General features: G+C 45.1%; 1 protein-coding gene across 1 annotated transcript in view; it reads right to left on the bottom strand.

Moving 5' to 3' along the window:
* tnfrsf21 (tumor necrosis factor receptor superfamily, member 21) overlaps positions 1 to 747 on the bottom strand; it is a 90,897-nt gene extending 90,150 nt beyond the window's left edge. The window contains exon 1 of the mRNA XM_070885241.1: positions 258 to 747. Within this exon, the coding sequence (XP_070741342.1) occupies positions 258 to 341 (84 nt within the window). The 5' untranslated portion in view covers positions 342 to 747. The remainder of the gene's footprint in view (positions 1 to 257) is intronic.
* Positions 748 to 15,998: the final 15,251 nt, after the last annotated feature.

Genomic DNA, 15,998 nt, shown 5'->3' with positions numbered 1-15,998 from the left:
AATGTACCATCCTTTGTAAAGAAAAATTAACATGCATCTAATGCCCTGGCCAGGCGCATTTCAGCACCGATATTCAATAGGAAAACCATGAAGCATGAACACCTCAAGCTATTAAAATTTGTATTCACCATCTAAAAAGTCAACACTGAGAATCTGAAATATTTATCATCGCCTCCCTTATCGGCAGACAATAAATTGGGCTTCTGGTAAACAACCGGTCTCCCTTTAACCCAGCGCTAATACCCGTGTGCTCTTACCGTCAGAATGCTCCAATTCATTGTCGCTGCGGACCAAGCTACGAGAGAGGGAAGAAAGCACCACAACAAGCTAAAAGCTCCCATTGCTAGCAGGGCTAAGCGGTAAAGAGTTTGCTGGTGGCCACTGCTGGAGCTGCCTGGCGTCCATTGCTCGCACACTGGTTCATTTTACCGTGTTATTGTGGCGAGCCGCCTCACTCCGCATTGTGCCACTGCCCCGCTCGACGCACTTCTACTGCGCTAGAATCGGCAACGACCCCCCCATACGGACGGACGGTCGCTGATTTTCTTTACTGGCACCAGCGGCTCCACCACTGCAGAAACCTTGCGGCCACTTTCACCAAGTCGACAGGCTTCAAATAATAAGGAAGAAGCGACTGGTCGTCAATGTCGGCTGCATTTATTCCCATAGCTCCAGCGATGCGGCTTTGTTCCTCACACGGCGGGGTCCGGCTGATACTGAGTTGGAGTCAACAAGCGCTCCGCTGTCGCAGTGAGGAGGGAGGAGCGCGCGCCGCGTCATCTCTTGCTCGGAACCTTCCGGGCAACATTCGGCTCCCAATCACAGGCTGCAGCCCGGTCTGGCCCCGCCCCGCCCCACATTCACACTGCCTTAACTTCCATGTAACCTTTTTGTACCGGCTGCATTGTTCCGCGTTTATATTGCGTGTGAGAGGTTGCAGCCCTTCATCGAAATTTACAGCACGAAAGGTGGCCATCGTGTCAGCGATCCAACCTAATCCCGTTTCCCAGTCCGGAGCCCTGTAGGTTACAGCACTTCAAGTGCACATCTAAGTATTTTTTAAATGTGGTGAAGGTTTCGGCCTCTACCACCCTTTCAGGCAGTGAGTTCCAGACCCCCACTACCCTCCGGGTGAAGAAATTTCCCCTCATATCTCATCTAAACCTCCCCCCAATATGACCCCTGTTTGTTGATCCCTCTCCCCCCACCCCCTTCCCCTTTCTGCAAAGGGAAACAGGTCCTTCCTATCCACTCTATCCAGGCCCCTCATTTTAGACACCTCAATCAGATCTCCTCTCAGCCTCCTCTGTTCCAAAGAAAACAGACCCAGCATCTCCAATCTTCTGTCATAGCCAAAATTGTCCAGTCCAGACAACATTCTTCTAAATTTCCTCTGCACCCTTTCCAGTGCAATCACATCTTTCCTGAAATGTGGTGACCAGGACTACACACATTACTCCAGCTGCGGCCTAACCAGTGTCTTATACAGTTCAAGCATAACCTTTTTTTCAAAAAATATACTTTATTTATATAAAATTTTCACAATACATTGGAAAATAGTTCAGTACCTTGCGGTCAGCAAATTCACACAATTCGTTTGGATGCTGTCAGCAGTTCCATACAATGCACTAGCGTGTATTTCATTTCAATGTACAGTTTAGTACAATCCTTAAATCACGTTACATGTAGTACTGTGCAAATAAGGGTAAACATAGAAAATAGGTGCAGGAATAGGCCATTCGGCGCTTTAAGCCTGCACCACCATTCAATAAGATCATGGCTGATCATTCACCTCAGTACCCCTTTCCTGATTTTTTTCCATTTCCCTTGATCCCTTTAGCCGTAAGGGCCATATCTAACTCCCTCTTGAATATATCCAATGAACTGGCATCAACAACTCTCTGTGGTAGGGAATTCCACAGGTTAACAACTTTCTGAGTGAAGATGTTTCTCCTCATCTTGGTCCTAAATGGCTTACCCTTTATCCTTAGACTATGTCCCCTGGTTCTGGACTTCCCCAACATCGGGAACATTCTTCCTGCATCTAACCTGTCCAGTCCCGTCAGAATTTTTATGTTTCTATGAGATCCTCTCTCATCCTTCTAAACTCCAGTGAATACAGGCCCAGTCGATCCAGTCTCTCCTCATATGTCAGTCCTGCCATCCCTGGAATCATTCTGGTGAACCTACGCTGCACTCCCTCAATAGCAAGAATGTCCTTCTTCAGGTTAGAAGACCAAAACTGAACACAATATTTCAGGTGAGGCCTCACTAAGGCCCTGTACAACTGCAGTAAGACCTCCCTGCTCCTATATTCAAATCCCCGAGCTATGAAGGCCAACATACCATTTGCCTTCTTCACCGTCTGCTGTACCTGCATGCCAACTTTCAATGACTGATGTACCATGACACCCAAGTCTCGTTGCACCTCCCCTTTTTGTAATCTGCCACCATTTCGATAATATTCTGCCTTCATGTTTTTGCCACCAAAGTGAATAACCTCACATTTATCCACATTATACTGCATCTGCCATGCGTTTGCCCACTTACCTAACTTGTCCAAGTCATCCTGCAGCCTTTTAGCATCCTCCTCACAGCTCACACCGCCACCCAACTTAGTGTTATCTGCAAACTTGGAGATATTACACTCAATTCCCTTATCCAAATATATTGTAGATAGCTGGGGTCCCAGCACTGAGCCCTGCGACACTCCACTAGTCACTGCCTGCCATTCTAAAAAGGAGCCGTTTATCCCGACTCTCTGCTTCCTGTCTGCCAACCAATTCTCTATCCACGCCAGTATAATACCCCCAATACCATGTGCTTTAATTTTGCACACCAATCTCTTGTGTGGGACCTTGTCAAAAGCCTTTTGAAAGTCCAAATACACACATCCACTGGTTCTCCCTTGTCCACTCTACTAGTTATTTCCTCAAAAATTTCCCTTTCATAAATCCATGCTGACTTGGACTGATCCCGTCACTGCTTTCCAAATGTGCTGCTATTTCATCTTTAATAATTGATTACAAAATTTTTCCCACTACTGATGTCAGGCTAATCGGTCTATAATTATCTGTTTTCTCTCTCACTCCTTTCTTAAAAAGTGGTGTTACGTTAGCTACCCTCCAGTCCATAGGAACCGATCCAGAGTCGATCGACTGTTGGAAAATGATCACCAATGCATCCACTATTTCTAGGGCTACTTCCTTAAGTACTCTGGGATGCAGACTATCAGGCCCCGGGGACTTATCAGCCTTCAATCCCATCAATTTCCCTAACACAATTTCCCGCCTAATAAGAATTTCCTTCAGTTCATCCTTTTCACTAGACCCTCGTCCCCTAATATTTCTGGAAGGTTATTTGTGTCTTCCCTCATGAAGACAGAACGAAAGTATTTGTTTAACTGGTCCGCCATTTCTTTGTTCCCCATTATATATTCACCTGAATCTGACTGCAAGGGACCTACGTTTCTTTTCACTAATCTTTTTCTCTTTACAAACTTTTGCAATCAGTTTTTATGTTCCCAGCAAGCTTCCTCTTATACTCTATTTTCCCCCTCCTAATTAAACCCTTTGTCCTCCTCTGCTGTATTACAAAATTCTGCCAGTCCTCAGGTTTGCTGCTTTTTCTGGCCAATTTATATGCCTCTTCCTTGGATTTAACACATTCGTTAATTTCCCTTGTTAGCCACGGTTGAGCCACGTTCCCCGTTTTATTTTTACTCCAGACAGGAGTGTACAATTGTTGAAGTTCATCCATGTGATCTTTAAATGTTTGCCATTGCCTATCCACCGTCAACCCTTTAAGTATCACTCGCCAGTCTATTCTAGCCAATTCACGTCTCATACCATCGAAGTTATCTTTCCTTAAGTTCAGGACCCTAGTCTCTGAATTAACTGTGTCACTCTCCATTTTAATAAAGAATTCTACCATATTATGGTCACTCTTCCCCAAGGGGCCTTGCACAACAAGATTGCTAATTAGCCCTTTCTCATTACACATCACCCAGTCGAGGAAGGGTATTACATGGAGCAGATGGGAACAGGTTTACATTACATTCCAGAATACATTTTAATACCTATCACGAATCACGTTACATGTAGCACTATGCAGATGAAAGCAGTACACGGAACGGATGAGAATACATTTACATTTCTTTACAAGTTACTAAACAGTGCAGAGACTTTCATTATACATGGCACAACACCGTTGTTTTTCAGTACATGGTACTCTATGTATACAAGCAGATTAACAAGTACAGCCCAAGGGGGGTCTAGTTCCATCCCCTGGGTTTACCGTGGCGGAAGGGCCTTAAACTGTGGCTCTTCCCCATCATGCCTTTGCGGCGACTGCACCAATCTTTAGTGCATCCCTCAGCATGTGCTCCTGGACCTTGGATTGCGTCAGTCTGCAACACTCGGCTGTGGACATCTCCTTGCTCTGGAAGACCAGCAAGTTTCGGGAAGACCAAAGTGCGTCTTTCACCGAGTTGATGGCTCTCCAGCAGCAGATGATGTCTGTCTCAGTGTGTGTCCCTGGGAACAGTCCACAGAGCACAGAGTCCTGTGTTATGGAGCTGCTTGGGATGAACCTCGACAGCAACCACTGCATCGCCTTCCAGACCTGCCTTGCAAAGGGGCAATCCCGAAGGAGATGGATGACAGTCTCGTCCGCACCACAGCCGACTCGGGGGCAGAGTGCCGAGTCTCTGAAACCCCAGTTGTGCATGAAGGATCTGATGGGTAGGGCCCTTCTCACCGCCAACCAAGCTACGTCTTGGTGCTTGTGAGAAAGCTCTGGCGATGAGACATTCTGCCCATCAAGTTCGACAGTCTGCTCGGGGAACCGTCCGACAGGATCCATCATCTCCTTCTTTTGTATGGCGTCCAGGACCTTGCGTACCGACTACTGCTTTATGGAAAGTTTAAGCATTACATCCTTGCTCTTGTATTCCTGCCTTGACTGACAAAGGCAAGTATTCCATATGCTTTCTTAACCACCTTATCTACCTGGCCTGCTACCTTTATGGCTCTGTGGACCTGCACTCCAAGGTCCCTTTGTTCCTCGACACTTTTCAGTGTTGTATCATTTAATGTGTATTCCCTTGCCTTGTTCAACCTCCCCAAATGCATTACCTCACACTTATCCGGATTGAATTCCGTTTGCCACTATTCCGCCCACCTGACCAGTACATTTATATCTTCCTGCAATCTGCAGCTTTCTACTTCATTAACAACCACACAACCGATTTTAATGTTATCTGCAAACTTCTTAATCATAGCCCCAACATTTAAGTCCAAGTCATTGATATATACCACAAAAAGCAAAAGACCCAGTACTGAGCCCTGTGGAACCCCATTGGATACAGCTTTCCAGTCACAAACCATCAACCATTACCCTTTGCTTCCTGCCTCTCATCCAATTTTGGATCCAACTTGTCACTTTGCCCTGGATCCCATGGGCTTTTACTTTCGTGACCAGTCTGCCATGTGGGACCTTATCAAAAGCTTTGCTAAAATTCATATACACTACATCATACACACTGCCCTCATCGACCCTCCTGGTTACCTCCTCAAAAAATTCAATCAAGTTCGTCAGACATGACCTTCCCTTAACAAATCCATCCTGACTGTCCTTGATTAATCCATGTCTCTCCAAATGAAGATGTATCCTGTCCCTCAGGATTTTTTCCAATAATTTTCCCACCACCAAGGTTAGGCTGACTGGCCTGTAATTACTTGTTCTATCCCTTGCTCCCTTTTTAAACAAAGGTACAACATTAGCAATCCTCCAGTCCTCTGGCACCACACCTGTAGCCAGGGAGGACTGGAAAATGATGGTCAGAGCCTGTGCTATTTCCTTTTTTACCTCTTCTACTATTTGAAGGGGCTGCTCCTCGATTTTTGGTTGCACTTCATTCCCACGCTCCTGATCTTAGGGTACCCGGTGCAGAGGGGTGGGGTGGGAGGCGGGGGGGCGGGGCGGGGGTGGTGAGGAGCAGGCAAGTTGTAGGACCTCCTCGTAAGACTGCTCCTGGCCTGGCCAAGGTGGCCATTAACAGATCCAGGTCTATGGGGTCATTCAGCCCGACTGCCTGCCTCTCTTCCGTGGTTATGTTCATGCCCAGGTGTCCCTGGCGATGGAGCACGCGGTGTCCACCGGCACGCTCGAGGCCTTCCACGACCGGTGGGCACCAGAGGGACTGGAGTGCATCATCACAAATAGGAACAACATTTTAATTTGATTTATTATGGTTCCTTTAAATGTTTTTTTGTTAATTTACATGTTTTACTGGTTGCGGTCCTTTAACAAGGGGGCACATGGTTGAATTCAACTGGCAAACCGTCAGTATTTAAAAGAGTTGTACCGGCTGGATGGAGAAAGATATTAACATTTTAGAAAACAAGGAAGTGCCATTTAATTCAATTTCAGATTGTTTATGACCTGCACTACTAGATGTCCTGTGGCGTTGCTCGCTGGGAAACATGCTCCATTAGGATGGGAGAGCTTTATAATCTATTGCATAATGTATTACTCTGCTGGTATGGGAGTGAAATTTAATTTGGGGCTGCAACTTTGAAAAGTTAATGGGAAGGGAGAAGTAGGAGTATAACCTTAATGCAGGGGCAGGGCAGAGATTCCACACCAACACAAGATCACGAGAAGGTCATTCAGCCCTTAAGCTTATTCCACCATTCAATTAGATCATAGATAATCTGTACCTCAAATCCATTTTTCCGCCTTTGTTCTATATCCCTTGACCCTTACCGAACAAAAATCTATCTCAATCTTGAAAGCGCCAATTGACTCAAAATCCATAGCCTTTTGAGGAGAAATTTCCAGATTTCTACTACACTTCGTGTGAAAAGAAGGCTTCTTGATTTCGCTCCTGAATGTTCTAGCTCTAATTTTAAGATTTTTCCCCTGCATTCTTGATTTCTCCACTAGAGGAAATAGTTCCTCTGTATCTACCCTATCAAATCCCTTTAACATTTGAAACATCTCGATCAAATCGCCCCCAAATTTTCTATACTCAAGGGAGTACAAGCCAAGATTTTGCAACCTATCCTCATAATTTAACCGACTAAACCCCATTAGAATTCTGGTGAATCTGCACCGTACTCCCTCAAAGGCCAACATATCTTTCTGGAAAATTGAGCGCAGTAATCCAGATGGGGTATGACCAGGGCCTTGATAGACACAGCGGGACTTTCGTCTGCTGAGAGCAAGTGTAGGTCCCATTCTGGGATTAGGGAAAACCCTGCAGTTTACAATAAAATCCAGAGGGATTGATTACCATTGACGCGATGGCTTGAAGTTTTGGCAAGAAGATTTCAAACTTTTTTTTTCCTCTTCTGTTTTCGCCAATCAGGCTTCAAGTGTTGGTCCAAGTTCCATCACCTCAACAGGCAATTTTAATCAACCTTTTTTAGCGATTCAATTTCAGAAACTATCTAGAAATATCCACATTTCCATAGATAAGCTGGTTCCTTACAGTGATGTTGTCTGTATTCATAAGTGAATTACATTAAAAAAAAAATTATTTCAACAGGGCATCAATCATAACCTAACACAACAATTCAAAGTGTTGATCTCAATAATTCCAACAGTGGTGTGTTAATATTATGAGACTAATAATGCTCGGAAGTCCTGCCCACCATACCTCTACCCCCCTCAATGGAGTCCATGGAAATTTTAGGCTCTTGTATCTATTACGCATTGTTCACATTAAAAGCATCACATTTGAAAGAGTGACACATGGAATGTTACATCACACTTACACCCTAATGACTCATCAATCATTCCTATGAAAACAACAAGTCATAATTTAATGGGTAGTGATCCGATCAATAAACAAGAAGCAAGCAGGTATAAAAACGATCAATCAAGAATTAATAGGAGCAAACATTTATCAATAAAACAACTTGTAAAAAGAAACACAAGACCGAAGCCAAACTGGGCAGAACCTGAGCATCCTCAGATGCACCCCAATGTTGTCCCTCAATTTAAAGGGCGGAAAGCTGAAGAAGCCCCAAACCCTCTGAGGGGAAGATGTAATCGGTAAAAAAAAACAGGAGACCAAGGTTCTGATAAAAATTGTACCCACTCTGTAAGTGGTTCCCTTGGGTGTTTTTGAAGCACCCCTGCTTTACAATAGTTCTAACGCTGGGAGTGATTACTGTACTGAACAAATGAACGAGTCAGGGACGGGTACCTTGGTCCGAGTACCGGCAATGCTTTTATTAAATTTAAAACACACACCTGCACCCAGTAAAACCACGCACACCCTGGTGTGTAAAACAAACAAATGCAGTGCAATACACAGTCTGGCCTATCTAAATAGGCCCCTATCGCAAAGTACCCATGTCTAAAACCGCCCCTGAAAACCCCTAAGATATTGGTTGGGAGAACCCACGATACCCGCTCACACCATGGCTGTGATCTTAAAAGATTTATGTGCAGAGATGATGCTCATCGGTTCGTTGGCTTACTCACTGCTTCTCCTGATGAAAACGTGTCTCTTCTGGTTTATTCTCTCCACCCCAGACGGAGGGCTTGGTCCTTGTAGAGGCGAAGCGAGCGAGAGCAAGAGGGCAAGAGAGAGAGAGTGAGTGGCCACACGGCTTCTTTTATATCTCAATACAGTCCGCCTTTTCAGGCTGAATAAAGCTTGTTTCGAGGCTTCCTGTGGGTGTATCGTCTACTTTTACCGAATAAAGTTTCTTCCTGTTTTGAGTCCAGTGATGGGTTTTCGCTTCCGATCGGTCTGGGCATTTTGGGGCCAAGTTTCAGCCTGAGTTGCTCCTGTTTTTTTGGAGCAACTGGTTTAGAATGGAGTATCTTAGAAATTCGAATTCTCGGCATTTAGTTTGCTCCAGTTCTAGTCAGTTAGAACAGTTTCACTTTGGAACAGAATTTTTTTTTCAAAAGGGGGCATGTCCGGCCACTTACGCCTGTTTTCAAAGTTTAGGCAGTGAAAACTTACTCCAAACTAACTTAGAATGGAGTAAGTGAAGATTTTTGTACTTTCGAAAAAACCTTGTCTACACTTTAGAAAATCAGGCGTAGGTTACAAATTAGGCGTAGGGAATAGGGGGGGGGTGGTTTAAAGGGAAGTTTACAAACATTAAACACTTAAGTTTTACAAATAAAGAGCCATCATCAATAATAAATGATAAATACATCAATAAATCAACCAATAAATCAATCCAAAAAAATTAATAAAAAATTTTAAAAAATTAAAAAATCAATAAATAAAACATTTTCGACTTACCGACTGCAGCACCAGGAGTCCTCCAACAGCGTGCTGGGATGCCCCCCCCCCCCCCGCCAGTGTGTCTCTGTCAGTGTCTCTATCTCTCTGTCTGTCTGTGTGTGTGTCTTTCACTCTCTGTCTGTCAGAGTCTGTGTTTCTGACAGCGAGGGGAGGGGGAGAAGGGGGGTGGGAGGGGAAGGGGGAGAAGGGGGCTGAGGGGGAGAAGGGGGGTGGGGGGGAGGAGAGGGGTGAGGGAGAAGTTGGGTGGGGGGAGAAGTGTGGGGGGAGAAGGGGGTGGGGGGGAGAAGGGGGGTGGGGGGTGAGAAGGAGGGTGGGGGGGGAGAAGGGGTGGAGAGGGGGAGGAAGGAAGAGGGAGGCAGAGGAGGGTGGAGTGGGGGGTGGGGGGGAGGAGGAGGGTGGGGTTGGGGGGGGAGGAGGAGGGTGGGGTGGGGGGTGGGGGAGGAGGAGGAGGGTGGGGGTGGGGGGAATGAGGATGAAGGGGGTGGGGGGGTGGGAGGAGGCGAGGAGGGGTGAGGAGAAGGGGGAGGGAGAGAAGGGGGGAGGGGGAGAAGGGGGGGAGAGGGGGAGAAGGGAGGGGAGAGGGGGAGAAGGGAGAGAGGATGGAGAGAGGGAAGGAGAGAGGAGGGAGGGAAGGAGAGAGGAGGAAGGGAGGGAAGGAGAGGGGAGGGAAGGAGAGAGGAGGGAGGGAGGGAAGGAGAGAGGGGGGTAGGGGGGAGAGAGAGGAGGGAGGGAGAGAGAGGAGGGAGGAGGGGGAGAGAGGAGGGAGGGGAGAGGAGGGGAGGGAGAGAAGGAGGCTGAACGGCCGAGCCAAAGACTTCTGGCTGGATTTACAGGTAGGTGGCGTCGTGTCTCGGGGGGGGGGGTCGCGGGGTGAGGTCGCGGAGGTCCGGGGGCCGGGGGGGAGAGTCGCGGAGGTCCGGGGGGGGTGGGGGGAGAGAGAGTCGCAGAGGTCCGGGGGTGGGGGGGGGGGCGGAGGTCGGGTCGGGTCGGGGGGGGGAGCGGAGGTCAGGTCGCCGGGGGGGGGGGGAGGGGGGAAGAGTGGGGGTCGGGTCGGGTGGGAGATGCCTTATCCATGCAGCCCCAGTGAGGCCATTGGGCCAGGGCTAGGGGCTGCGTGCTTCGGGCCCCTCCCACAGTTTTGGGCGCCTGGAGCTACTGCACATGCGCGCCCACTGTAGCGCACATGTGCAGAGGTCCCAGCACTGTTTTCAGCGCAGGGACCTGGCTCCGCCCCCCACAGCTCATGCTGCACCGTGCCCAGCTCCAGAGGACCTGCAGGGAGCCGGAGAATAGCTGAGTTTTTTTTAGGCGCACTTTGTGGCGCGAAAAACGGGCGTCCAGGAAATGGCGCGGCCCGAAACTTGGGCCCAATGACTTTCTATTGTTCTAGTATCTCATCCAGGTAATGGCTCGATCACTGAACAGTTCACCTGATCTACCTTTGACGAGTTCACATTGCTTAACAATGGACTCTCCATCTGCTCATCACCTGCAACAAATCTTGGCCATTCTCTTCCCAGAATCCCTGCCGATCATTCTAAGTCCAACATGGAGAAGCTCCTGGGCCTCTCCCACAAACAGCTTCCAGTTTTTGTCTGCGGTGAGGAAAATATTAAAATGCAATGTCCAGACAATGTCCAATAAATCCTTGGGGATTCGATGCTTACAGTCCTTACAACTCCTCTGCCAGGCTTGCACACAGTTTCTCTTGTCCCAGACCAGAATTTCAGCCGAAGACTTTTAATTATATAGATAGATAGATTCGGGCTATTTCGTCATAATCATGTTTTTCTATTTATCTTGGTATATGTGCAGAGGAATAAGGATAAGTAGCATGGGAGGAAAACAATTTCAGAAATTATCAAGAAATATCCATATTTCCACACTGCTGTTTTGTCTATATTCATGTGAATTGCAGTCGAATATTTTTTATTTCAACAGGGCATTAATCATAACCGAACACAACATTTCCAAGTGTTGATCTCAATAATTCCAGCAGTGGTGTGTTAACATTATGAGATTAATAATGTTATTATGATACACAAAACAGGCCCCAACTCAAAGCGTTGCTGGTTAAAGAGGAGATTAACGGAATAGTAAGGAAGGACATTAGTGTGGATGATGTGGAATCTGTATGGGTAGAGGTGCGGAACATCAAAGGGCAGAAAACTCGAATGGGAGCTGTCTACAGACCACCAAACAGTAGTAGTGAGGTTGGGGATGGCATCAAACAGGAAATTAGGGATGCGTGCAATAAAGATACAGTAGTTATCATGGGTGACTTTAATCTGCATATAGATTGGGCTAACCAAACTGGTAGCAATACGGTGGAGGAGGATTTCCTGGAGTATATAAGGGATGATTTTTTTAGACCAATACATCGAGGAATCAACTAGAGAGCTGGCCATCCTAGACTCGGTGTTGTGTAATGAGAGCGGACTAATTAGCAATCTTGTTGTGTGGGGCCGCTTGGGGAAGAGTGACCATAATATGGTAGAATTCTTCATTAAGACGGAGAGTGACACAGTTAATTCAGAGACTAGAGTACAGAATTTAAAGAAAGGTAACTTCGATGGTATGAGATGTGAATTGGCTAGGATAGACTGGCGAATGATACTTAAAGGGTTGACGGTAGATAGGCAAAGGCAGACATTTAAGATCACATGGATGAACTTCAACAATTGTACATCCCTGTCTGGCGTAAAAAGTAAACGGGGAAGGTGGTTGAACCGTGGCTAACAAGGGAAATTAGGGATAGTGTTAAATCCAAGGTAGAGGCATATAAATTATCCAGAAAAAGCAGCAAACCTGAGGACTGGGAGAAATTTAGAATTCAGCAGAGGAGGACTAAGGGTTTAATTCAGAGGGGGAAAATAGAGTATGAGAGTAAGCTTGCAGGGCACATAAAAAGTGACTGCAAAAGCTTCTATAGATATGTGAAGAGAAAAAGATTAGTGAAGAAAAATGTAGGTCCCTTGCAATCAGAATCAGGTGAATTTATAATGGGGAACAAAGAAATGGCAGACCAATTGAACAAATACTTTGGTTCTGTCTTCACTAAGGAAGACACAAATAATCTTCGGGAAATACTAGGGGATCGAGGGACTAGCGAGAAGGAGGAACTGAAGGAAATCCTTATTAGTCAGGAAATTGTGTTCGGGAAATTGATGGGATTGAAGACCGATAAATCCCCAGGGCCTGATAGTCTGCATCCCAGAGTACTTATGGAAATGGCCCTAGAAATAGTGGATGCATTGGTGGTCATTTTCCAACATTCTATAGACTCTGGATCAGTTCATATGGATTCAAGGGTAGCTAATGTAACCCCACTTTTTAAAAAAGGAGGGAGAAAGAAAACAGAAAATTATTGACTGATTAGCCTGACATCAGTAGTGGGGAAAATGTTGCATTCAATTATTAAAGATGTAATCGCAGCGCATTTGGAAAGCAGTGACAGGATTGGTCCAAGTCAGCATGGCTTTATGAAAGGGAAATCATGCTTGACAAATCTTCTAGAATTTTTTGAGGGTGTAAATACTAGAGTGAACAAGGGAGAACCAGTGGATGTGGTGCATTTGGACTTTCAAAAGGCTTTAGACAAGGTTGCACACAAGAGATTAGTGTGCAAAATTAAAGCACATGGTATTGGGGGTAATGTATTGATGTGGATAGAGAACTGGTTAGCAGACAGGAAGCAAAGAGTAGGAATAAACAGGTCCTTTTCAGAGTGGCAGGCTGTGACTAGTGGGGTGCCGCAAGGTTCAGTGCTGGGACCCCAGCTATTTACAATATACATTAATGATTTAGACAAAGGAATTGAATTGTAATATTCCCAAGTTTGCAGATGACACGAAGCTGGGTGGCAGGGTGAGCTGTAAGGAGGATGCTAAGAGGCTGCAGGGTGACTTGGACAGGTTAGGTGAGTAGGCAAACACGTGGCAGATGCAGTAGAATGTGGATAAATGTGAGGTTATCCACTTTGTTGGCAAAAACAGGAAGGCAGAATATTATCTGAATGGTGACAGATTAGGAAAAGGGGAGGTACAATGAGACCTGGATGTCATGGCACATCAGTCATTGAAAGTTGGCATGCAGATACAGCAGGCGGTGAAGAAGGCAAATGGCATGTTGGCCTTCATAGCGAGAGGATTTGTGTATAGGAGCAGGGAGGTCTTGCTGCAGTTGTACAGGGCCTTGGTGAGGCCACGCCTTGAATATTGTGTACAGTTTTGGTCTCCCAATCTGAGGAAGGACATTCTTGCTATTAAGGGAGTGCAGCGAAGGCGCATCAGACTGATTCCCAGGATGGCAGGACTGACATATGAAGAAAGACTGGATCGACAAGGCTTATATTCACTGGAATTTAGAAGAATGAGATGGAATCTCATAGAAACATATAAAATTCTGATGGGATTGGACAGGTTAGATGCAGGAAGAATGTTCCCGATATTGGGGAAGTCCAGAACCAGGGGTCACAGTCTAAGGGTAAGGGGTAAGCCATTTAGGACTGAGATGAGGAGAAACTTATTCACTCAGAGAATTGTGAACCTGTAGAATTCTCTACCACAGAAAGTTGTTGAGGGCAGTTCATTAGATATATTCAAAAGGGAGTTAGATGTGGCCCTTACTGCTAAAGGGATTTAGGGGTATGGAGAGAAAGCAGGAATGGGGTATTAAAGTTGCATAAATGATCAGCCATGATCATATTTAATGGTGGTGCAGGCTTGAAACACCGAATGGCCTACTCCTGCACCTATTTTCTATGTTTCTATGTTTCTTATTTTTTATGTAATTTAAGCCTTTTATTTTTGTAGTATATACACAATTTTATTTAAAATCAATAGATATGTTTAACTTGTTTAAAAAAACAAAATTAAAAGTTTAAAAACAGTGATGAGCAACAAGTCAAGAATAATGCCAAACTATTGCACATTTTGTTTTTAATCTGTAAAAAGTCAACAGAACAATCTTACAAATTTAGCTGCAATCATGACATTTACAAATCAATCAAAACAGACTCATCTGTATGTGGAAAGACTGCTTGCCCTAATGATGCCCTCATGTAATTTCCTACATTAATTCAAAATTGATACATCAACAACATTTTTGAAGTTTGTGCTGTCAGCAGGGATACTTGCCAGCAGGTTGCATGTATGTATTGGGAAATGCTAAGCATACTACCCATGGTGTCCCAATATGTGTGACCATCAGGCAAGGCTCCCTGCCAGCAGCATGAACTTGGAAAACTGGCCTATTAATCTGTAATAGAAGCTTGTCCCCTCCCCAGCGTGCAAGAAACACACTTGCTATAAGGGCCAATTCTGAATTTCCAGTGGTATTTTCTCCCCAGTAAAATTAATTGATTGAAAAATCACAGATTGTGCGCTTGCAATTTCCCACCCTGCACTCCGTAGCAGCTTGGAATCAGTCCTATAATTTTATTTAAAGGGTCTCTATTCCACAATGTGCCAGAGCTTGACTCTAATATGATAATGGATGTTAATAACCTCTGGTGCAATTTCCTATCCATTTCGGATGGATCGCCCTATAAGAGCATTGTCAGATATTTTATTCTCCTCCCCCTTTCCTGGCTTGATAAATCTCCAGAGGTGGGCCAATCCTAATGAGGAGTTTGCTCTACATTTCTAATTAGCGCCAACCAACAAAGTTTGCATCATGCCATTCCTATAACTCAAGTGCTAAGCTGAAAAATGATAACATAAATAAAAAACACTTCAGAAGTGAGATGCTGCCCATTCCTTGAAATGTTTTTAAGGAGCCTTATAATCAATAACATTCAATTCTTCAATATGCTTTACAGAGCTTGAATCTGCTGTTTTTTGGTGAAATTTATGCATTGTTAGTGTCATGACTTTAAATAGATTTTTTACAAGTGGCACCTTAAACACTTTGTGAAATAAGTCAATTACCTTTCTGAACTGCTGTCAGGCTCTATCAGGCAAAAGCATGTTAATCTGGACTTTTACTGTTCCAAGGTTAACAAATCAGAAGTTTGAGGCTCTGATTCCTGGAACAGAAACACAAATCATTTTGCAACTACATGACATGTTTTGTTTTCCTCCTGTTTTATTTGTAAAGATTTCTATTTGCCAGGTATCGGCTTAGCTAACACCTTCATTTTCAAGGAAATAAGGTACATTCTGTACATTAGCTCATGAGAGCAAATTAGGTTATTGCTATTGTATATCTAAATGTAATGTAACTACTGTGCGGTGACTCACTACTAAACACAGTAATTCACATTGCGAATCCACTAAGTGTAATTGAAACCCTGAGTACTGGCATCCCTCTTTTAATAATCATGACTGACATTCTCTGCAACTATGACCTTGGTATATTGTCTATTCATATCCTCCTCAATGCAGCCATTGAAATGGCTGTCCACACCATCCACCTCCAATGCCTCATCTCCATTGTCCAGCTGACCTACATTGGCTCCCAGTCCCCTCTGTATTTCAAACTTAAAATTCTCAGCCCCTCCCGATCTCTGCAACCTGCATTGGTGCTATAATCCCTCCCCTCCCCATCTATAGTCAGCCACCTCGTCCCATACTCTGGAATTCCCTCCCTAAATTCTTCGGTCTTTCCACCTTGGTTCCTCCTTAATACCCACTCTTTGACCAAGTTTTGGTCACCCCTTCTCTCTTGCTTTGGTTCAGAATCTATTTTCCTTTCCACATCGATGAAGTGCCTTGGGATG

Source organism: Pristiophorus japonicus, chromosome 7 (assembly GCF_044704955.1).
Source record: "Pristiophorus japonicus isolate sPriJap1 chromosome 7, sPriJap1.hap1, whole genome shotgun sequence".
Lineage (NCBI taxonomy): Eukaryota > Metazoa > Chordata > Chondrichthyes > Pristiophoridae > Pristiophorus > Pristiophorus japonicus.
The sequence above is the reverse complement of the archived record's forward strand: the minus strand, read 5'-3'. Positions and strand labels throughout refer to the sequence as shown.